The sequence below is a fragment of the Coloeus monedula genome, assembly GCF_965178545.1.
Source record: "Coloeus monedula genome assembly, chromosome: 18".
Lineage (NCBI taxonomy): Eukaryota > Metazoa > Chordata > Aves > Passeriformes > Corvidae > Coloeus > Coloeus monedula.
In genome coordinates, this window is record NC_138798.1 from 5,835,828 (window position 1) to 5,857,305 (window position 21,478).

The window sequence follows — 21,478 nt, forward strand, 5'->3', positions numbered from 1 at the left end:
GTGGTGTTGTTTCCATCCAGATGCTCATGGATGTTCCTCCATCCAATCCATTAAGAAAGGTATCACTGTACAAAAATTAGCATTTTATCATTAATATTGGTTATAAATATATCGAAACACACAAGGTCTCTGCAATAGAAAATGTGACTCATGAATATCTTCATCCCTACCTAACATGGGTTTATTCCATAACACATTAGGTTTTACTCTTTACAAATCAACTTACAGTAGATGCCTTTAACCAGAAGATGCATGCTGGAGAACAGAGTTACTAAACTGTTCTTTCAGTCAGTAATGAAATATCCTTTAGTAAGAGGCACACAGTTAAAAATTTTCACCTAAACAGGCAAGCAAGTTTTTTGCCCTCAGTTCAATTCCTAGTTCTTCCCCAACAGGAATTTATACATCTTCATTTCATCACTTGTTATCACGTTTTCTCTTACTCATCCCTCCTCTGGGAAATAAACATAGGACACACATGTTAGAAACACCATGCATATGGTAACTGTTGCTTTGGAAGCCAATCAGCCCCTTCCCAGAGCTCAATGCTGTGAGTCTGCCAGTCCAGCATTTACTGTGGAGCTTTACCTGAAGCCCAGAGGGCCTCAAGCTCCATCAGAAGTTTTACATCTGAATAGTCTAAGTGTCCTCAGAAGTCTGTGGGCAGCATTGTGTCAGGTAATGCTCTGTCTCAAGCAAAAGCTCAGCAAGCTTAGTATTCCTTCTTCATCTGTTAGCACTAGCAGTATTTCCATGCCTAACCTGGAAACTGGAAAAGAACAAATAGAGAATGTAGGTGGGGATGAAGCTAGCCTAAAAATTAGTTAGTAACTTAGTTTAGGAGTTTTTCTGATACTTCCCTTGAGTCAGACAGCTGGATGGACTAGAACATGACTAATTGTGCAGATTCTCATGCATACACAGCAGCCACTTCAGTCTTACAAAGTTTTTTTTATTTGGAAATTGTATCTTCAACCATTATTTCATTATTAAGATTTTTCTTAGTAAAAAATTCTGCTTTCCATAAAAAAAGTTGTCATTAACAAAGTTGTTTCCTCTTGCTTTTCACCTGATTTTCTGGAATGATGTAGAAGGAACAGCACGCTTAGAGGAGCCATATTCTTCCTCATTTTCATGGAGACGCTTTCTCATTGTGGTTGGCTGGAAAAAAGACACAGGAGGATGGCTCCAGGAAACCAGGTAAGGCAGAAACTGTTCTGCTTGTTCCAGAACTACAGGTGTTGGACAATGTGACCAAAAAAGCAGCATGACTAACCCATGTTTCTCTACCAAGATCCATCTAATTATATTTGATGGTTCTCATACAAGACATTGCTCCCAGCTTGAAACAGCTACTGTTCACAATTTTCCTAATTAGCATCTAGTGATGAATGGAACAACGTCATCCTAACCTTGCACCAGCATGAGAATTTCTACTTTAATACTAAACATAAGTGATTTGAATCCATTTAAAAGAACATAGATTCAACAGTGTTATTCTAAATATATGAATAATCATTTAAAGCCTAGGAGAGTATTTCTATACATTTAAACCAAGTGTTGACAAAGCACAGAAGTCCACTGCTGCTCTTCAGGAAGCAACCAGCAGGCTGCCACATACAGCCCCCCAAGGGTATATTTCTCTAAAGTCTCAACATTAACTGATTTTCTTATTAAAGATTACTTCAAAATCTAGTCTCTCTGTGCATCATATAGTCACCTCCAAACATCTACTGCACATACCATTTTTGATGTTTCTGGTGGATTCATACTGGCACATGTCTGAGCAAGGAGCTGTTGAAATGTAGCCTTCATATATTCATCCTGCAAAAAAACCCCAGCATCTAAGTAGTCTGTAGAATATTTAAGGGAAAAGCAAAGATTGGGAAACTCAAAGAGAAGTGAATGGGACATTCACCACTAGAGACAATTAGAAATAAAGACCACTGAGCTCCTAAGGATTTCAGCTGTTTTAACTGAGTTTTTTAGGTGAAAGCAGTGGAGAGGTTCCTTTTCCTAAGCAATGGAGTATTGCAGTATCACCTTTTAACTATTCTTAAGTAGTACAAAAAGGCCTTGACCTGAATATCCATTTAATTTTATATAGAATTTCGACTTGTTTTTATTTTCCAGTGTCACCTGATTTGATTGTGGCTACATTTGAATTGATAGGTAAGGTAAGATAAACATTTTTCCATTTATGTAACAAACACCTGAGTTTTTTCTTCAGCATGCAACCAAATCTTGTGCCATTCAAAAGACTTGAGTGAAGATTTCAGAGGCAGAAACAGCAATTAATTGTTTATATGCCTTTCAGAAATGTTTTATTAAGTATCTGGTAAATACAGGTAAGACATTTCCACTGAGTAGTACTTAGGTTTACTCAGCTCAACAAGTTTTAAAGTTGTAGATTTAAGCAAAGAAGGGAGTAAACAACACATGTTTTGAAACCACTGATTTGAAAGCAGTACTACTTTAAATAAATCTGCAGAACATGCTTACTTCTAGTATATGAAAAATTCCCTAGTGTCCCCAAAATCATCAGAGGGGTATCAGGCATCAGCTGGTCAGATAGAGAATGTGGTTTTCCCTGCTGACTTGTAAAGTCAATACTTCCAGACAACACAAGAGGGAGAGAGGAGCCAGTAACGCCTCACTACTCATAGGAACAGGACTTGGGAGCTCTTTTGGTGGCAGTATTCAACGTGTGTGATATCTAGAACTGAGCATGCTGGATGCTGGCCTTCCAACCAGGCAGTATACATCACCTATGAACACCTGACACTCTTAGTAACAGCCCCTGAAAGGAAACAGTTTGAAGAACAGCAGCTGAATGCTAGATGACATCTGGATTTGTGGCTATGATGTTTTCTGGAACCTTCTGTCCTGTCTTCAAAATTAAACTTAACAGTAAGAGATGTCCCTATATGGAATATATAATCAAGTTAATAACACCTTAAGTTTATATATTGAAATATCTCAAATTCTTGTCTAAATCAGTCATCTATTTCCCCTTCCCCCTTATGCATACGAGCAATTTTTAAAATCAGCGCTGCATGGTTTCTGAATAACTTTTTCTGATCAGAATTATAAATATAAGAATCTATATCTGATTAACTCACTGTAGATGTTACACACAAAACTACAGTAAGTAAAAGCCATGAATGCCAGGAAATGTTTCCTGATGCCCAGGAGAATAATCAAGACAAGTTAATCACTTAAAAAGAGTCATCCACACATGTTTTTTGTCTCAGAACACTGTCAGCTGTTAAGCACTGAGGGATACTCCCTTGTTTCCTCCCTGTTTCTTATGCTCTTGACCAAAGCATCTGAAATTCTCCTGTTCCCAGCAGAGGAACAGGAACAGCATTGTGCTTGGTGTGAATAAACAGAACCTGTTGCATGGGTCAGACGTGCACTGGGTGACTTTTCAGCCTCTTCAAGCAAATATATTCAAGAAAGCTCATAGGTCCAGTGGGCACCTCTGGAGTACCAAAATTAAGAAAAGACCACCTACAGACTATCCCTCTCAAACCTAACTAGACTGTAACAGGAGGCAAGGAAACCATCACCTCCTACTCAGAGGGTTCCCAAACCAGGGATACTTACTCCTACTCATCAGAGTAAAAACATGGTAGTATTGGATGCTTGCCAGAAACAAACTCTGCACTGCCTGCCCACACAAACATCTGAGGCAGTGGGGCTCTGTTACAGTGCTCAAAGGAAGAGGACCATCCTACCAGAACCACAGGGACACTTGGGCTCTAAAACACATCTTGATCCTCACATGTGAAAGAGTTCTGGGAAGAGGTGTCTCAGAAAGGATGCAGAAGCTGCTTATTGTATTGAAAGTAGACAACTCCATGCTACTTTTGCAGTCTCTCTACAGGGACTAAATCTTTGAAAGCACAATACATCAACAAGTTATTCCCCAAACCCAGCTTTCAGTTAAAACTCAATTCCTACCTGAAGCCAAGGATGCTCTAAGGCTTCCTCTGTGGTAAGACGTTTGCTTGGATCCACTACTAACAGCTTCTTCACAAGATCCAGAGCTAAGGTATTAAAATAAGCTGGTTGGCATGCAATCAATACATTCATTACCTGAACTATGCCTCCACCAAAGCTGTGTGTGACAATGTACCTTATACCCCTTCAGAACAGTGCACAGAAGTACAGGCTGGGCAGATCACTTCTCTTTTTTCTATGCATAGGAAGGGCTGCAGACTGCAACCGTCTTTCCTTCACATGCACACAACTCAACACTTTTCAGTATACCAGAATTATCCGTAGATTTATTTAGCATGTACACAATTTATATTCTGAGCGTGCACAGGAGGCTCAGCACTTTCCTAAAGGCTTCAGTATTACTGTGGAAAAGCAAAGACAGCTTAATTTATCCTGGTTTACAGTGTCTTGGAAAGCAGATTATCCACCTGGGAAGGTGGGAAAGAAGAGGCAGGACATACACATGTATGCTCGACATAATCTCAAACTTTCATCTTCTTAGGAAGCTGCTTAGTAGACACTGTAAAAATATAGCATTTGTGTCCTTTTATTACTCCAAATCTCCTCTAAAGGAATTTTGGCAAGATTTACTTTTCATTTGATCAGATTATTCTGAATACATACCAGTAGGACTAGGGAAATTATGTTAAGGTTGTACATTCTCATGAATTTCTGACTTATTATTGAATAAGCTTCAAACTATTCAGGAAGGAGTTATATTTGATAAGTTTATTAGACAAAGGATGACCACATCATATATTAGAAACTCCTCTGCACATACAAAGAAGTGTCCAAGGTAAATATTACAATTATTTTGTGCATACAAAATGTCCTGAAAAACTAAAAGCACACAGACAGTAATTATCATTTTAGTTTTCTATGCAAAAATTGTTTCACAGACCACTTACAGTGGGCCAAACACAATAGATGATTCCACAAATGTGACTGACACTTTCAGCTCAAAGACTAGCAGTATGAAAGGACTCTTGTGGAACATTTGTTTTTTTGGAATTCTAACTCGTGTTCCTTAAATTCCTGGCATTTTTGGTTCAACACTTGAAGAATCTTTAGGTAAAGTCTGTAGACCAGCTTGATGAGGTCAGAAGAAAAAGTGAAAAGAGGAGAAATAGATGTATGTGCCTGCAAACTCTACTTGTGTGGTTAGTTATGCTAAATACTACTAAGAAATCTCTTCAATAAAAAAAGTATGTGCCCTAATGCTTTAACTATGAACGTAAATAATTTTAATACATTAGTTTAAAAAACAAAACATATTAACACAAAATGTGCCATGCAGCTGAAAGGAGGATAAAGGAAAACAAGAAGTACTAGAAAAGAGGTAGATATTTTACTACCCACTGTGCTGGAGTCTGTCTCGGTTTTGAAAGACAGGTGTCTGCTAAGGAAGGCAGAAGCCCCCCTTGAAGTGGCAGATATAACCCTTTTTCCCTCCAAGTTATTATATTTTAAAATCAAGGGCCTTCAGGCAGAGATGTGGGAAATAGGAATAACAGTTCTTTACTATATATATATATATATATGTATATGTATATAACCAGTCAAACAAAACAACAATAACTATGACAGTAACAGCACACACAAACCCAGTGCCAGCCTTCTCGGCTGTCAGGCTATTTCCCCTCGGGTGCAGTTCCGCTCGCAGCCGGCAGGGGCGCTGGCGGCTCCCGGTGAGCAGGGCAGGTGCGATGGTTCCCCCGCGGCTGCAGGGGGCGCTCCGGAGCGAGCTCGGGAAACACGCGGGCAATGGCGGCCTGGGATCCCGGGAAGGGAAGGAACAAAGGCTTCACAAACCGCTGGGCAGCCGATCCCGGACTCTCAGGAGCAGCAGGCTGGGAACGGCAGGCGGGAGCAGCAGGCTGGAAACGGCAGGCAGGAGCGGCAGGGACGAACGCAAATCCCGGGTGGCAGGCGAGATGTATCCAGATGGGAGAACCCCACGGGTGCCCAGGCAGGCAGGGCGAGCAGGGCTGCAGCGTAGCGAAAAACTCGAAGCAGCAGCAGTGGGGCAGGGCAGCCACAGCTCGGCCTCCAGCAGGGCAGGGAAAGCGGCTTTTGGGGTCCCGGCGTTGTTTCCAGCAGGAAGAGAAGAACGGCCAAAAAAGAAGAAGCAGCAGCTCCTTTCTCTGCAGCTTCTCTCTCCGGACGCTCAGAGCGAACTGCCCCCACACCCAGGTGTAGACAAAAAAGTAGCCAGGCCCGCCCCACTCCCTTTTTGTCTTTCTTAAGTACAGCTATTTGTCCCCTAGCAACATGCATATGGGAGAAAATTCCTTTAACAGAAAAAAAAACCTAAGACTAAACTAAAACCCCAACATTATCCACCCCGAATTTTTTCCCATACTAACATGTTACATGAAACTTAACTTTTTTTCTTAACCATATAAATCTATGCATTACCCAAATTATACACAAATATACATGCTGATAATGATACAAGTACAGAGTCATGGGTAGTTCACCCTAAAACAAGGTCCCCTTGAGGTAAGCATCGGGTCTCTCCATCCTTTTGCATCACCCACCAGGTGCAACCTGGTCCCTGAGCAAAAACGACCCCACGGATGGGTTTGTCTTTGCTCAAGGCAGACTTTACCCAAACAGTTTTTCCAAGCATACCTCTCATGTGCACCACTGGAACCTTATCTCCGTCTGTTGTTTGTAGGGGTTCGGATTGGGCAGGGCCTGCTCGGCTGGTGGAGCCTCGGGTGTTAACTAACCAGGTGGCTCTTGCTAAATGCATCTCCCAGTTTTTGAAAGTCCCCCCACCCAGTGCCTTCAAGGTGGTTTTAAGCAATCCATTACACCGCTCAACCTTCCCAGCTGCTGGTGCATGGTAAGGGATGTGGTACACCCACTCTATGCCATGTTCTCTAGCCCAGGTGTTTATAAGGCTGTTCTTGAAATGAGTCCCATTGTCAGACTCGATTCTCTCAGGGGTGCCATGCCTCCAAAGGACTTGCTTTTCCAGGCCCAGGATGGTGTTCCGGGCAGTAGCGTGAGGCACAGGGTAGGTCTCCAGCCATCCAGTGGTGGCTTCTACCATTGTGAGCACATAGCGCTTGCCTTGGCGGGTTTGAGGCAGTGTGATGTAATCAATCTGCCAGGCCTCCCCATACTTGTATTTGGACCATCGCCCACCGTACCACAGAGGCTTCACCCGCTTGGCCTGCTTGATCGCAGCGCATGTCTCACAATCATGGATAACCTGGGAGATACTGTCCATGGTTAGATCCACCCCTCGGTCTCGTGCCCACTTATAGGTGGCATCTCTGCCCTGATGACCTGAGGCATCATGGGCCCATCGAGCTAGGAACAGTTCTCCTTTATGTTGCCAATCTAAGTCTATCTGGGACACCTCTATTTTCGCAGCCTGATCTACCTGTTTGTTGTTACGATGTTCTTCATTAGCCCGGCTCTTGGGGATGTGAGCATCTACATGACGGACCTTCACGGATAGCTTCTCTACCCGAGTGGCAATGTCTTTCCACTCTTCAGCAGCCCAGATTGGTTTTCCTCTGCGCTGCCAGTTTGCCTTATTCCACCTTTCCAGCCAACCCCACAGAGCATTGGCTACCATCCATGAATCAGTGTAGAGGTAGAGCTTTGGCCACTTCTCTCTTTCAGCTATGTCCAGAGCTAATTGGACAGCTTTGAGCTCAGCAAATTGGCTCGATCCACCTTCTCCTTCAGTAGCCTGTGCAACTTGTCGTGTGGGGCTCCATACAGCGGCTTTCCATTTCCGGCTAGCGCCTACAATTCGGCAGGAACCATCAGTGAAGAGGGCGTATTGTCTTTCACTCTCTGGTAGCTCGTTATATGGTGGGGCTTCTTCAGCACGTGTCACCTGCTCCTCTTCTTCTTCAGAAGATAACCCAAAAGTCTCACCTTCTGGCCAGTTCGTAATTATTTCCAAGATCCCAGGGCGACTTGGGTTTCCAATTCGGGCGCGCTGTGTGATGAGGGCGATCCATTTGCTCCAAGTAGCGTCGGTGGCGTGATGCGTGGAGGGAACCTTTCCTTTGAACATCCACCCCAGCACCGGTAGTCGGGGTGCCAGGAGGAGTTGTGCCTCTGTGCCAATTACTTCTGAGGCAGCCTGGACTCCTTCATAAGCTGCCAGGATTTCCTTCTCTGTGGGAGTGTAGTTGGCTTCAGACCCTCTGTAGCTTCGGCTCCAGAATCCCAGTGGTCGGCCCCGAGTCTCACCAGGCACCTTCTGCCAGAGGCTCCAGGACAGACCATTGTTCCCGGCTGCAGAGTAGAGCACGTTCTTCACCTCTGGTCCTGTCCTGACTGGGCCAAGGGCTACGGCGTGAGCAATTTCCTGCTTGATCTGGGCGAAGGCTTGCTGCTGTTCAGGGCCCCAGTGGAAATCGTTCTTCTTGCGGGTAACCAGGTAGAGAGGACTCACGATCTGGCTGTACTCGGGAATGTGCATCCTCCAGAAACCTATAGCGCCTAGGAAAGCTTGTGTTTCCTTCTTGTTGGTCGGTGGAGACATTGCTGTGATCTTATTGATGACCTCAGTGGGAATCTGACGCCGTCCATCTTGCCACTTTACTCCCAGGAACTGGATCTCTCGGGCAGGTCCCTTGACCTTGCTCTTCTTGATGGCAAAACCAGCTTGCAGGAGAATTTGAATTATTCTCTCTCCTTTCTCAAACACTTCGGTCGCGGTGTTCCCCCACACAATGATGTCATCAATGTACTGCAGATGTTCTGGAGCCCCACCCTTTTCTAGTGCAGTCTGGATCAGTCCATGACAGATGGTGGGACTGTGCTTCCACCCCTGGGGCAGTCGGTTCCAGGTGTACTGCACACCCCTCCAGGTGAAGGCAAACTGAGGCCTGCACTCTGCTGCCAGAGGAATAGAGAAGAATGCATTGGCAATGTCAATAGTGGCGTACCACTTTGCTGCTTTGGACTCCAGCTCGTACTGGAGCTCCAACATGTCCGGCACGGCAGCGCTCAGCGGTGGAGTCACTTCATTCAGGGCACGATAGTCCACAGTCAATCTCCATTCCCCGTCAGACTTGCGCACAGGCCAGATGGGGCTGTTGAAGGGTGAGTGGGTCTTGCTGACCACCCCTTGGCTCTCCAGCTCGCGGATCATCTTGTGGATGGGGATCACAGCATCTCGATTTGTCCGATACTGCCGGCGGTGCACTGTCGAGGTGGCAATTGGCACTCGTTGCTCTTCCACTTTCAGGAGCCCAACTGCAGAAGGATTCTCAGATAGTCCAGACAGGGTGTTCAATTGCCTAATGCCCTCTGCCTCCACAGCAGCAATACCAAATGCCCACCTGAGTCCTTTTGGGTCTTTGTAATAGCCATTCCGGAGGAAGTCTATGCCCAGAATACACGGGGCCTCTGGGCCGGTCACAATCGGATGCTTTTGCCACTCCTTCCCAGTCAGGCTCACCTCAGCTTCCAAAAGGGTCAACTGCTGTGATCCCCCAGTCACCCCAGCGATGGATACAGGTTCTGCCCCCACATGTCCCGATGGCATTAAAGTACACTGTGCCCCAGTATCAACCAATGCATCATATTTTTGTGGCTCTGATGTGCCAGGCCATCGGATCCACACCGTCCAGAAAACTCGGTTCTCCCGTGCCTCTTCCTGGCTAGAGGCAGGGCCCCTCTAGCCCTGGTTATCATTCTTTCCCTGGGTGTACATGCTCGAGGTACCTTCAAGGGGATCCGACATATCATCCTCCCTTCTGTAATACCTGGCAGCTCGATCGCGGGAGGCTGAGGCTACCTTCACCTTAGCGGAACCCCCTCGGTTAGTGCCTCCCTCCTTGAGTTCACGCACCCGCGCTGCCAGGACAGAGGTGGGTTTCCCATCCCACCTCCTCATGTCTTCCCCATGCTCACACAGGAAAAACCACAGCTCAGCTCGTGGGGTGTACCCTCTCTCTCTAGCAGGGGGACGACGGGCTCTGACTTGGGGGCCTGTGACTCGCACTGGTGCCACACTGACCCTCCTCATCTCCTCCCTCATCTCCTCCCTCATTTCCTTCCTCATCTCCTTCATCTCCTCTTTGAGGTCCTGGACCACAGCAGAGACATGAGCTTTCAGCGGGCCATTGATCATGCTGTCATAATGCCTGAGCTTGCTGGCAACAGAGCCCACGGTTTCTCGGGTATTGTCAGCATCAATCGTTGCAATGAAGGTGGTGTATTGCGATGGCCCCAGCCTTGCCAGGTTCCACATCATCTGTCCTGTGCACCTGACCTTATCGGGGTCATTATCATGCTGTCCATCCCTCCCAAAGAGTACCTCTAATATTGCCACCTCTCTTAGCTGTTGAATCCCTTGCTCGAGTGTCTTCCACTGCATTCTATGATGGTACTCCTGCATTCTTTCTTTGTGAATGAACCTTTCTCTCACACTCATTAAGAGCCGCTCCCAGAGAGAAAGGGGCCCTGGCTCCCTCACAAATACCTGGTCCACACCTGGGTCCTGGGTCAATGATCCCAGATACCTTGCCTCACCACTATCCAGTTGCACACTTGTGCCCATAAGGTCCCAAACCCGAAGCAGCCAGGTGGTATAAGGCTCACGCCCCCTTCGCGCAATGTCGTTTCGCATAGTGCGGAGACTGTCGTACGACAGGGACTCAGTGATGATTTCTGGCTCTGGCTCTCCTGCTGGTTGTGAGGGCCCTGGTTGTCCATCATCATTAACTGGTCGTACTGATTTGGTCTTACACTTCCTCCTTTGCACAGGGGCGACTGCTGCTGGCTGTGGTTGTCCTTGTGGTTCAGCTGAAGCCTGGACGGTTGTAACATCCGTGGGTTCTACTGCTGTACCATCGGACTCACCCTCTTTGGGGCAGGGAGAGGGCTTTTCACTAGCTGAGGAGGTGTATTCCCTTAGCAATTGGCATATCTCCTGGCGCACCTGGCCCATCTCCTGGCACATCTCCTTGCGCACCTGGCCCATCTCCTGGCACATCTCCTTGCGCACCTGGCCCATCTCCTGGCACATCTCTTGCATCCCTTTTGCCAGTACCCCCACCCAGTTTGGGTAGTCCATTTCTGAGGTGGACTGTTGGGCGGTATCAGTCTGTGGGGCGGGGTCTCTAGTGTCTGGGGCTACGTCAGTCTCTGGGGTAGGATCTCTAGTGTCTGGGGCCGTGCCAGGTTCTGGGGCAGGATAGGGCTCTGGGGTAGGATCTCTTGTGTCTGGGGCCATGTCAGGTTCTGGGGCAGGATCAGGCTCTGGGGTAGGAACTCTACTCTCTGGGGCCAGGTCAGGTTCTGGGGCAGGATCTCTAGTCTCTGGGGCTGGTGTCCGGGTAGATATCCAAGCCAATCTCAACTTATCCTTGAGTGCTAAATAGAGTAGGCCTATCAGCAGCAGATGGTTAATATTCAGAGGGAATTTAAACCCTTCGAAAATTGATGGGGTGGGCCCGAAGAACTGGTTGAGGGGTTGGGGGAAAACTTCCCCTGGTGTCATTTCCTCACAGAAGGTACCATTGTTAACATAACCCCAAAAACATGTGCTCAGTGTGTGATAGCCGTTTATCCATGTGCCCACATTCCGGAGGAAGCTAAAAACCCATGAATTCCTCACCTTCTCAACCCATAACGCAAGCTGGATAACAGCAATGGTAGCCTTAGTCAGAGGACCCAGATTCAAGTAAGGAGCTGCAAAGGGGAAGAATATAGCTACGGCCACATGCCACCCGAACCAGGGTAAACTAGACCACATAGTGCAGCCTAACAAGGTTCCTATATCTGGCACACAAAATAAAGTTCCAAGAACTGTTATTCCTTTTTTTCACCTCTCTCTCTTAATGCCCTCAGGCCCCACGTTGGGCGCCAAGATCTGTCTCGGTTTTGAAAGACAGGTGTCTGCTAAGGAAGGCAGAAGCCCCCCTTGAAGTGGCAGATATAACCCTTTTTCCCTCCAAGTTATTATATTTTAAAATCAAGGGCCTTCAGGCAGAGATGTGGGAAATAGGAATAACAGTTCTTTACTATATATATATATATATATGTATATGTATATAACCAGTCAAACAAAACAACAATAACTATGACAGTAACAGCACACACAAACCCAGTGCCAGCCTTCTCGGCTGTCAGGCTATTTCCCCTCGGGTGCAGTTCCGCTCGCAGCCGGCAGGGGCGCTGGCGGCTCCCGGTGAGCAGGGCAGGTGCGATGGTTCCCCCGCGGCTGCAGGGGGCGCTCCGGAGCGAGCTCGGGAAACACGCGGGCAATGGCGGCCTGGGATCCCGGGAAGGGAAGGAACAAAGGCTTCACAAACCGCTGGGCAGCCGATCCCGGACTCTCAGGAGCAGCAGGCTGGGAACGGCAGGCGGGAGCAGCAGGCTGGAAACGGCAGGCAGGAGCGGCAGGGACGAACGCAAATCCCGGGTGGCAGGCGAGATGTATCCAGATGGGAGAACCCCACGGGTGCCCAGGCAGGCAGGGCGAGCAGGGCTGCAGCGTAGCGAAAAACTCGAAGCAGCAGCAGTGGGGCAGGGCAGCCACAGCTCGGCCTCCAGCAGGGCAGGGAAAGCGGCTTTTGGGGTCCCGGCGTTGTTTCCAGCAGGAAGAGAAGAACGGCCAAAAAAGAAGAAGCAGCAGCTCCTTTCTCTGCAGCTTCTCTCTCCGGACGCTCAGAGCGAACTGCCCCCACACCCAGGTGTAGACAAAAAAGTAGCCAGGCCCGCCCCACTCCCTTTTTGTCTTTCTTAAGTACAGCTATTTGTCCCCTAGCAACATGCATATGGGAGAAAATTCCTTTAACAGAAAAAAAAACCTAAGACTAAACTAAAACCCCAACAGAGTCATACCCATGTCTGACACATGCTTCCATTCTTTTGCGATGAACGTGTATTTTCCACGAGTGATTTGATCTTTCAGAGAGAGTTGAGTATTTTGCTCATTGAATGGTGGATATCCACACAAGCTGTATAAAAAAAACCAAGTTAAATAACACAGATTTTGTCACAGCAAATGAAACACCGAAATCCCACATCTTAAGGCATCTGCTATCGTAGTGTTTTTATATGTGTAGAGTTTTAAACGCACTTTCGCTTCCTCATACAGATACTGAAGTTGCCAAGTCTCAAGCCATGTATGTCAAAGACTGTCCAGTGAAGGTACATCTACACAATATCTTACCATACAAAAAGAATAACTCCTAAACTCCAGCAGTCCACAGCTCGGCTGTATCCAGCAGTCCCAAGTGAATTTAGAACCTCAGGAGCAAGATACATGGGAGTACCACATAATGTTTTCATAAGAGAAGCTTCTCCAAGAATCTTGGATTGTCCAAAATCTGTAATCTTGTATTTAAAAATGGTAACACCACATTACATATTAGGATGGACTGTACTAGAACACATCATATTGTAGACATACATCAGGAGGTAGCATTAAGTTTCTTTCTTCCAAGCCACTTCCAGTACATGACTATGAACAAAAGTCACCCCAAACATTATTAAGTGAGAATGGGAGAGGTGGAAGAGGGAGAAATATGACAAAGGATCACACTTTACACAAGAAAAAAAGTACTCTCAGATTTGGATGTAAATGGACAACCACAGAATAGAGGCATTGTAGCCTATTAGAAGAGTTTACTTGAAAAAGCAGCATTTTAGCGTGCAAATCTATTGCTTTCTCTGGGGGGGAAAAAAAAAAAACAACACAAAAGAAAATCCACAACCCTAATTCCCACCCAAAAAACGCAAAAAATCCCTGTCACCATACAGCCTGAACATTTGTGGGAATGCTGTCTGTAATTCAAGAATTTAAATTTTATTGGGGAAAAAAACCACTGACATTTGAAATTACATATGCAGTGTATGGGTTGAAATATCCATAAAAGTAAAATTACAATTATGAAAGAAACAACCCTCTATGTTTTAAGTTACTTCATGGTTTGTATGACTAATTCCGTATCTTTTTGGCTATGTTTAATGAAATACGAAGAATGTGAAGGAACATTCCCAAATTTCTCCATTAACAAGAAATGTAATTACGTTTCCTTACCTTTATAAGACATGTCTCTTCAGAAGATGAAAGTAGCACATTTTCTGGCTTTAGATCTCGGTGTATAATTCCATTGTCATGAAGATACTAAATACATACAGATGGGCAATTAAGGAAAAACAGACTATTAACTAGTTTTAAAATGTAAGCTTTCCATTTTTTCTCATGGCAATGGCAGAATAACTGGAAATGGCTGTGCAAGAGGCAGGCATGCATTTAAAGCTCCCTAACTTATGAATCTCCCTTAAAAAAACAAAGCAAAACAAAAGCAAAACAAAATGAAACAAACAAAAAAACCCCACACCAAAACACCATCACAAACAAAGAAAAAAAACCACCTTAGAAATCATTATGCTTCAAATGTCACATCTCAATGCAAGCACAATGTGCAGACCCAAATTCTGTGTCACCTTTGCAGGAATTCTGGTTTTCTGCCTCTCTTAACAACTTCAGTAAGTTGTTAAACCAACTTATTAAGAACACTGTGCTGGTTGCTTGCATGGGTTTCAGCAATGACAAGTGTCAGAAAAACTCATCTTATTACATTTTTTTTTTGGTGGAATTCATGATTATGTACCTTTACTGCCAGAAGCATCTGATAAAAATACAACTTGCAGGTATCTTCTTTCATCTTGATTGGCCTTGACACTCTGTCATACAATTCTCCTCCTTCCATCCTAAAATAAATGCAGGTTAACAAGCTAACATACGACTTCCTAAAGATTCATCTCCTTAGACAAGACTAAGAGACCAAACCATTTGGCTATTCTGGCTACAGAGAAAGAATGTATTTCTGAAAAGGAAAGAGCAACATCCTAAACACAGCACGTGCATGGCTGAGTTAGGGTCAAGCTCCTGAGTCTTCACCGAGAGTTTACATGATAATTGACCAGCCCCCTCTTAGAAGCTCAAAAACTCAAAGAAAAAAAAAATTCCAGCAATCCACAACAGCAGCAGAGCAAACAATATCCAGGCACTGAGCGCCCACAAAGCAGAGAAGGATGATTTCTCCTGGTTATCCTAGCTCCTAATCTTACAAAGGTTTCAAAAAACAGTGGAGGCCAGCAAAAGAAAAACAAAATAAAACAGGCAAAACCTCCACAGTTCAGAAGTACATACATTCATTGTGGCTATGAAAAAAATATTTCATTTTATGCATTTACTTTCAAACAGGTTACTTACAGTTCCAAAACAATGTAGTAATCCTCTGCTTCAAAGAAGTTTTTGATCTTGATTAAGCAAGGCTAACAGAAGAGGGAACACAAACGGAGACACACAAAAAAGTAGAATAATTTGTAAAAATTAATCCTAAAGTTTTTATTTCAGTATTTCAAAACATGTCACTTAAACTAACACTTAAAACAAGTGACTAGTGAGCACCCCAAATTTTTTCCAGTTGTCAGTTACCATACCCTCAATACTTTATTTATTTCACATGCAGAGGAAAGAGGGAATACAAATTCAAGAAACTGCCAGTGAAAACTAGTCTTTATATTTAGTTATTTCACAGCATTTACAAAAAACTTGCATCAAGGAAAAGTTTCTGCAGCAGTGGCTCAGGTTAAAACTTCTCCTGTGATGACATTTCTTCTCAAATTTATATCTCAGTTATCCAAAGTTTTAAAATCTCAAATCTGCTAGGATATAATATACTTAAAAGAAGAAAAAACCCCAAAGTTTTAAAATCTCAAATCTGCTAGGATGTAATATATTTAAAAGAAGAAAAAAACCCCATTCAATAATTTACAAGAAAAATTATATGCCTCCTTTAACACATTTCTAAATGGATAAAATTGCTCTTTAGTTACTACACTAAAGTCAGTAAACTACACAAGTACATATGGTAGGGAGCAAAAAATAATAAAAATGTACTCACATGATCTATTTTCTTCAATATTTCAATTTCTGTATTGATATTAAAAGCTGGGTTCTATTAAAAGAATCAAATACCATATTGGGTAAGACAGTGCTGTTCTGGAATAAGACATATGAGAAATAAGAGACAGTACCAGAAAAGCCTTCATTTCATGCCTTTTGCTACTGTGACTGTAACATACAACTTTTTCTATAAAATGATCAGGTGCCTTTGGTGAATTAAATAAACAGTGTGCTGTCACTATCTGAAGCAAGATACTGCTCCAGACATGTAATTTCACTGCAGGTTAGAAATCCCCAACTAATTTCCAGATTTAAAAAAAAATTCTTTTTACCTATATACCTGTATTGTCCTTTGAACAGCTTTTCTCCCTCCAAGATGCTTCACAGATGGGCCAACCTAAAATTACATGCTACTCTCTCCTATTTTGCAAGATAACATAACCAGATCCTTTTAATCTGTGGCTTAGGCTCAACTCTCAAAATCAACTCAGCAGGGATTTTCTTTTTTGCTCTTCTTCCAATCCAAATCAATCATCTTTGAACACACAACATTCCAGATATACTCCTGTCTCTGTTTTGTACAATGGCATATATTAGTAATCCTAATTCACAACAGCATCTTAAGCCAGTGTTCTTTGTTCTTCTCCAAATCCTGGCTTCTGCCATTAGACACATGAAAAGCCCTTCCCAAAAGGCTTCATACCAATTTTCTTAAAAAGTATTATGATGGAGCATTCAACAAAATTAGCTTAGTTGGTACATTTTTGGTCAAGACTCTGCTGGTTATGAATTGTCTACCTGATGCATTTCAGGACATAAACCAGACCCTACAAGACTCTGCACCAGCCTTTGTACACATCCCATTAATAGTCCTAACTGGTGAACCTAATGGAATGTGGTCAAGGAATGAAAGGAAGCATTTCCTACGGAATTCCGTACATCATACAAGATCAGAAAACATTTCGAAATTAAATACAGAAGACATTAAGTAAGAAAATCCTCTTAGTTGAAGATAGCTGACAAGTCAGAGAAGTTACCAAATATTCCATGGCCACTGCAAGATGGCCAATACAGACAAACAAACCAAAATACTTACTGTCTCTCTCAAGCCACTTGCAACAAACTTCCGTTTATTGATGATTTTCACTGCTACTTTGTTACAGGTGCTCTTCTCAAATGCCAGTTTGACTTCTCCACAGGCACCACTAAAACCAGAGCACAGCTCTTGTCAGTGCTTACAAACACTTGTCAAAAATCTGTGTAACAAGTGCAGGCAAATGAAAGCATAATTTGGTGCTGCTGCTTTCTAACTTTCTGAATATGGCACGTTGCCTCTTCTCAGGAAGTATTCAACTGTTAGAAAGTCTACAGTACTCAGGAAACATTCAAGAGTTAGAAAGTCCATTTAAATAGCAAGTGTTATCAAGGACCATTCATTCAAAACTGCAGGAGTAAATATGCAGAGCAGCTACTCTATTTGTACCAAAAGTACTGGCAGATATGAAGGACAAGCTCTGTCAGCATTTCCTTCATGCAAAGGCATTTAAGAGAAGAGAACTTAGGAAGGGTTCTCTTAACACTGGACTGCACAAATCTGAGGAACAGGAATTACAACACTTGTATTTTTACTAAATAGCCATTCTATTACAGAAAGAAATTCTTGTATTTTCCACTCCGATTTTTTTCTACTTAATTATTCACCCCCAAATTGTTCACTGACCGTTTCAAGAGAGAAAAAAATAGCCCCCATTTAAAATAGCCTCTCTCTCCTTTTTCCTGGACAGTTCTTTCCCTTTTTGTCTGAAGGCCTCAATAGTGATATTGTAGGAAGCTGTATTCTGACATAAAGCTCTTCCTTCCACTTCCAATACCTGAGTAAATTAATATATAAGCTTTAAAAACTCATTAAGAATTTACAGACTTCATTCTCTTCTACAGAAAAAAAACCCCACCAACCAAAACAAAACAAAAACTGGATTTTTGCAATTGGTGGTAGGTTACTAACCCCAAACCAATTAGAGAGACAAAGCCAAAATTCCTGTTTAAATTACTGTTTAAACATGTAAAGAACATGTTTACTCATGCTAACACACTTTTTTTTTTTTTCCCTTTTTTTCTTTTAAAACAGCAGCTCAGTTAATACCAGCACAATGTACTGACAGTGATAAAAGAGTTAATCCTTTTTACTGAGGGAAGAAGGATGCTTACCTTCCCAAAGTCTTTGACATGATGTATTTCTCTCTGAATTCTTTAGGAAACATCATCTGATCATCCACCGTAAGATCAGAAAATACAAACACTGAGAAGACAAGTTGAGATAATTTTCCTATTGTTAAATTTAAAATTTTTGTTATAACAAACAGCTATGTTTTGTGAGCTTTTATAGTCAACCATATAACTGAGAAAATAATGCCTGCTAGAGGCAAAACTAAACATATGCTATAAATCACACCAGCTATGGGTTAGCAAGGTGATCTTATTGCTGAAAAATTACATTTTGGTGTTAAATTCACAACAGCCTTTAACTAATTAACTACATTTAAGGACAAAATGAGCACAAATTTCAATGTCCCAGCAGAGATCAAAGATAAGTAATAATCAAGAAGACAGCATCTTTGTGGAAAAACAAAGACAAAGAAACAAAAGCCTAGCCCTGCTAATTTTTAAGAGGATTTTCTATTTATTATACAGCATCTGATTAAGTATCTGGGGGGAGGGGGGGTGTGTGCAACTTTTCTTGAATAGTCTGTTTCCCCTGTTCCCACCATCATATGCACTGCCATTGAAGCCCAAAAGTGTTTCAAAAATAGGAAAACAGCTATCAAAGATTATACTCTAGTAAGGTGCTATCTGATGCAGATTTTTTAAAGGGTTTTTTTCTATATTTTCCTAGGGTTGACAAGGACATGGATAATTTTTATGTCAGTATTAAAACACCGATTAATAAGCTGTGCTCATGAAGCACCTCAGCTCCCAAGAAATATATTCAAATCAATGCAGAGAAAACCTCTTGGTCAATACATGAAAAATCTACTTAAGTTAAAGCACATTTTACCCTTATTAGTCTGTATAGACAGTGCAATTTCAGAGTTGTGTGTCAGTGGAAGCCTCCTTCCTTTTCCAATGAGCTCTCTATTAACAAATGTCCCATTTGCACTATGGTCTTCAATGTAGGCAACAAAGGAATTTTTTGGACCCATTTCCTGAAAGAGAAAAAAAATGGGAAAGATGACAGTAAAGAACAAGTGACTTTACAGTAAAGACATGACAGACTAGAAATTTACTATTGTTGACTCAAGAAAGGAGACTGTGAGTTTACTTCATAAACCACGTGAATGGGGCATTGCCAGGAGTCTTGTTAAAGGAGTCAACCCTGAAGATACTTTGATTTCTTTAGGATTTCTGCCCCAAAGTCTCTTTTTGAATTATGCCAAAATAGACAGAGAGTTAATGTTTTTAGCACTTACCCTGAAAATTCGGAAGTGCTTCTTGCTATAGTTTTGGTAGAAGCCAGTCTCAGACAATCCTAGCTTGGAAAAACTGTAATCACAGCTTTTGTCTCTCCCAAACCAGTATTCCTCATTCACACAGTCTGCAGAGGAGAGGAAAGTACAGCAGAGAGAGAACACAACGTTGCAGGAAGTTAATAACTATGGCACTATAGAACAATGCCAAATGATAATGAATAGGATAAAAAAGACAAGATTCTTCCCATAGAATCAAGTCTGTCTTAACTCATACAAAGCACCACACCTTGTCAAATCCTTTAATAATTTTACCCTCTTTAGCAGTGGTAGTTTTCAGTTCACCTTCAGCAACATAAAGACATATAACTAAACACAATCAATTAAAAAATGTAAAAAAAAAGGAAGCATGTAACAAAGAACATGAACACCCCAGAAATTCTGTAAGTCTATGGAAGCTGTGTATCCAAGTACTCAGTGTAAACACTGGGATGTAGTATGGAATAAAATATTATTGCAAAAGTTGCATACCTAAATTTGCTTGTACTTAATTTGAAAATGAAAAGACACTGCTCTTCACCAAGCTGCTCAGAACTTTTCTGAGATCCTACAAAGAAACCAAGAGGTTTATTACAGTCTGCACATACCACAATTGCTGAAACCTTTTCCAAGTGCAAAGAGTCGACCCCAAGGCTGAGGAACCAGCTCTTCAGATGCCTGGTCCTCAGGGATCGATGAAAGCTCCTGAGTGGGAACAGTGTCCAAAGAACTGAGAGTCCCAGAACTTAAGGAAGACTGACTAGTGCTCTGTGAACCACTGGAAGAGGAACTGGTACCACTCTGCGACTGCTGGGCACTTTGAGACTGCTGTGCTTCACTTCCAGTCTCTCGAGACATGTTGGCTTCAAAGAGAACGTTAAAAAACCACAATTACTACAGCAAAGTAAAACTGGCAAACACTCACACACTGTACTATTAAATGTCCAAGTCCATTCTCAGTAAAACTTCCAACCAAAGCGTACATGTCTGGGTTATACGTAAATACCCCGTAACTTTGCAAACTAGGACGGTTTTCCTTTTAAAATACAACGTGGAGCGGCCTCTGCTGGTTCCAGAACAAAACCAACCCTTATTCCCGGATTGCTTCCGCGAACTTCAGCGCTCACACTGGGTCACACAGGCATGGATTGTGCTCTGACAGAGCATCCCCGCACGGAGCAAGGGAACACGGCTGGTCCCCCAAAACAAAGAGAAAAACTGAGAAGAGTAAGAACTGTAAAACGACATACATTTTCCTGAAAGTGCGCGAGGGATTTATGACACCTGTACACAATGAATGTACAAAACTCTGCCAGATTCAGACACCCACCACAGCCCCGGCAGCTGTCGGCACGTGGCGAGAAACAGCGTCTCCCTGCCGCGTTACAGCCCGGAAATTCAGAGCGTGTCGTGCCTCCCTCTCCACTTAATAAATGCTCCACCAGTCAGCCCATCCCTACAGCCAGCCTTCTCCAACACACCAGGGCTCACCGGGACTCCTGGATCGTCCACGTGCCTTCCAATCTTACCGCCTCTGTAGCGGGTTTTTAGCTTGCCATACAGTTTAATGTACAATTCTCCGTATCGGTTCGCTACATTTCATTACGAGCCATAAAAACACAACAGCTCCCAAGAACCCTCCCACGTCCCGATTGTTACGGGTGTTTACAAACACAGGCGGTGCTGGTGCAGCCGCCCGCAAACCGAACAGAATCACGGAACCACGCGGGCTGGAAAAGACAGAGGCCATCGAGCCCAGCTTCCTCGGCAATGCCAATGCCACCACTGACCCTGTCCCCTGGTTCCACATCCAGCCGGCTGTGGAACCCCGCTAGAGATGGTGACCCCACCTCTGACCTAGGCAGCCCTTTCCATAAAGAATTTTCCCTCATATCCAACCTAAACCTCCCTCTAAACGCCCAGACAGCGGGGCCGGGCCGCCGGCGGCCGCCTCGCACCGTGCGGAGCGGCACTGCCGGGCCCCCGTGCACTCAGCGCCCGGCCCGGCCCGGCCCTGCCCGCCAGGACACTGCTGCCCCGCCACCGACACCGGCACCAG

General features: G+C 43.8%; 1 protein-coding gene across 1 annotated transcript; it reads right to left on the minus strand.

Annotated features, from left to right (window-relative positions):
- Positions 1 to 1,026: 1,026 nt before the first annotated feature.
- On the minus strand, positions 1,027 to 20,277 carry CHEK2 (checkpoint kinase 2; the record flags this gene model as incomplete). Its single annotated transcript, XM_082293782.1, has 14 exons — positions 1,027 to 1,161; positions 1,744 to 1,824; positions 3,967 to 4,052; positions 12,838 to 12,953; positions 13,169 to 13,332; positions 14,039 to 14,125; positions 14,616 to 14,715; positions 15,221 to 15,282; positions 15,915 to 15,968; positions 17,013 to 17,121; positions 18,125 to 18,215; positions 18,972 to 19,119; positions 19,384 to 19,508; positions 20,028 to 20,277. The coding sequence occupies 14 exons, from the start codon at positions 20,275 to 20,277 to the stop codon at positions 1,066 to 1,068; spliced, it is 1,569 nt and encodes a 522-aa protein (XP_082149908.1). The 3' UTR covers positions 1,027 to 1,065.
- Between the last annotated feature and the right edge of the window lie 1,201 nt (positions 20,278 to 21,478).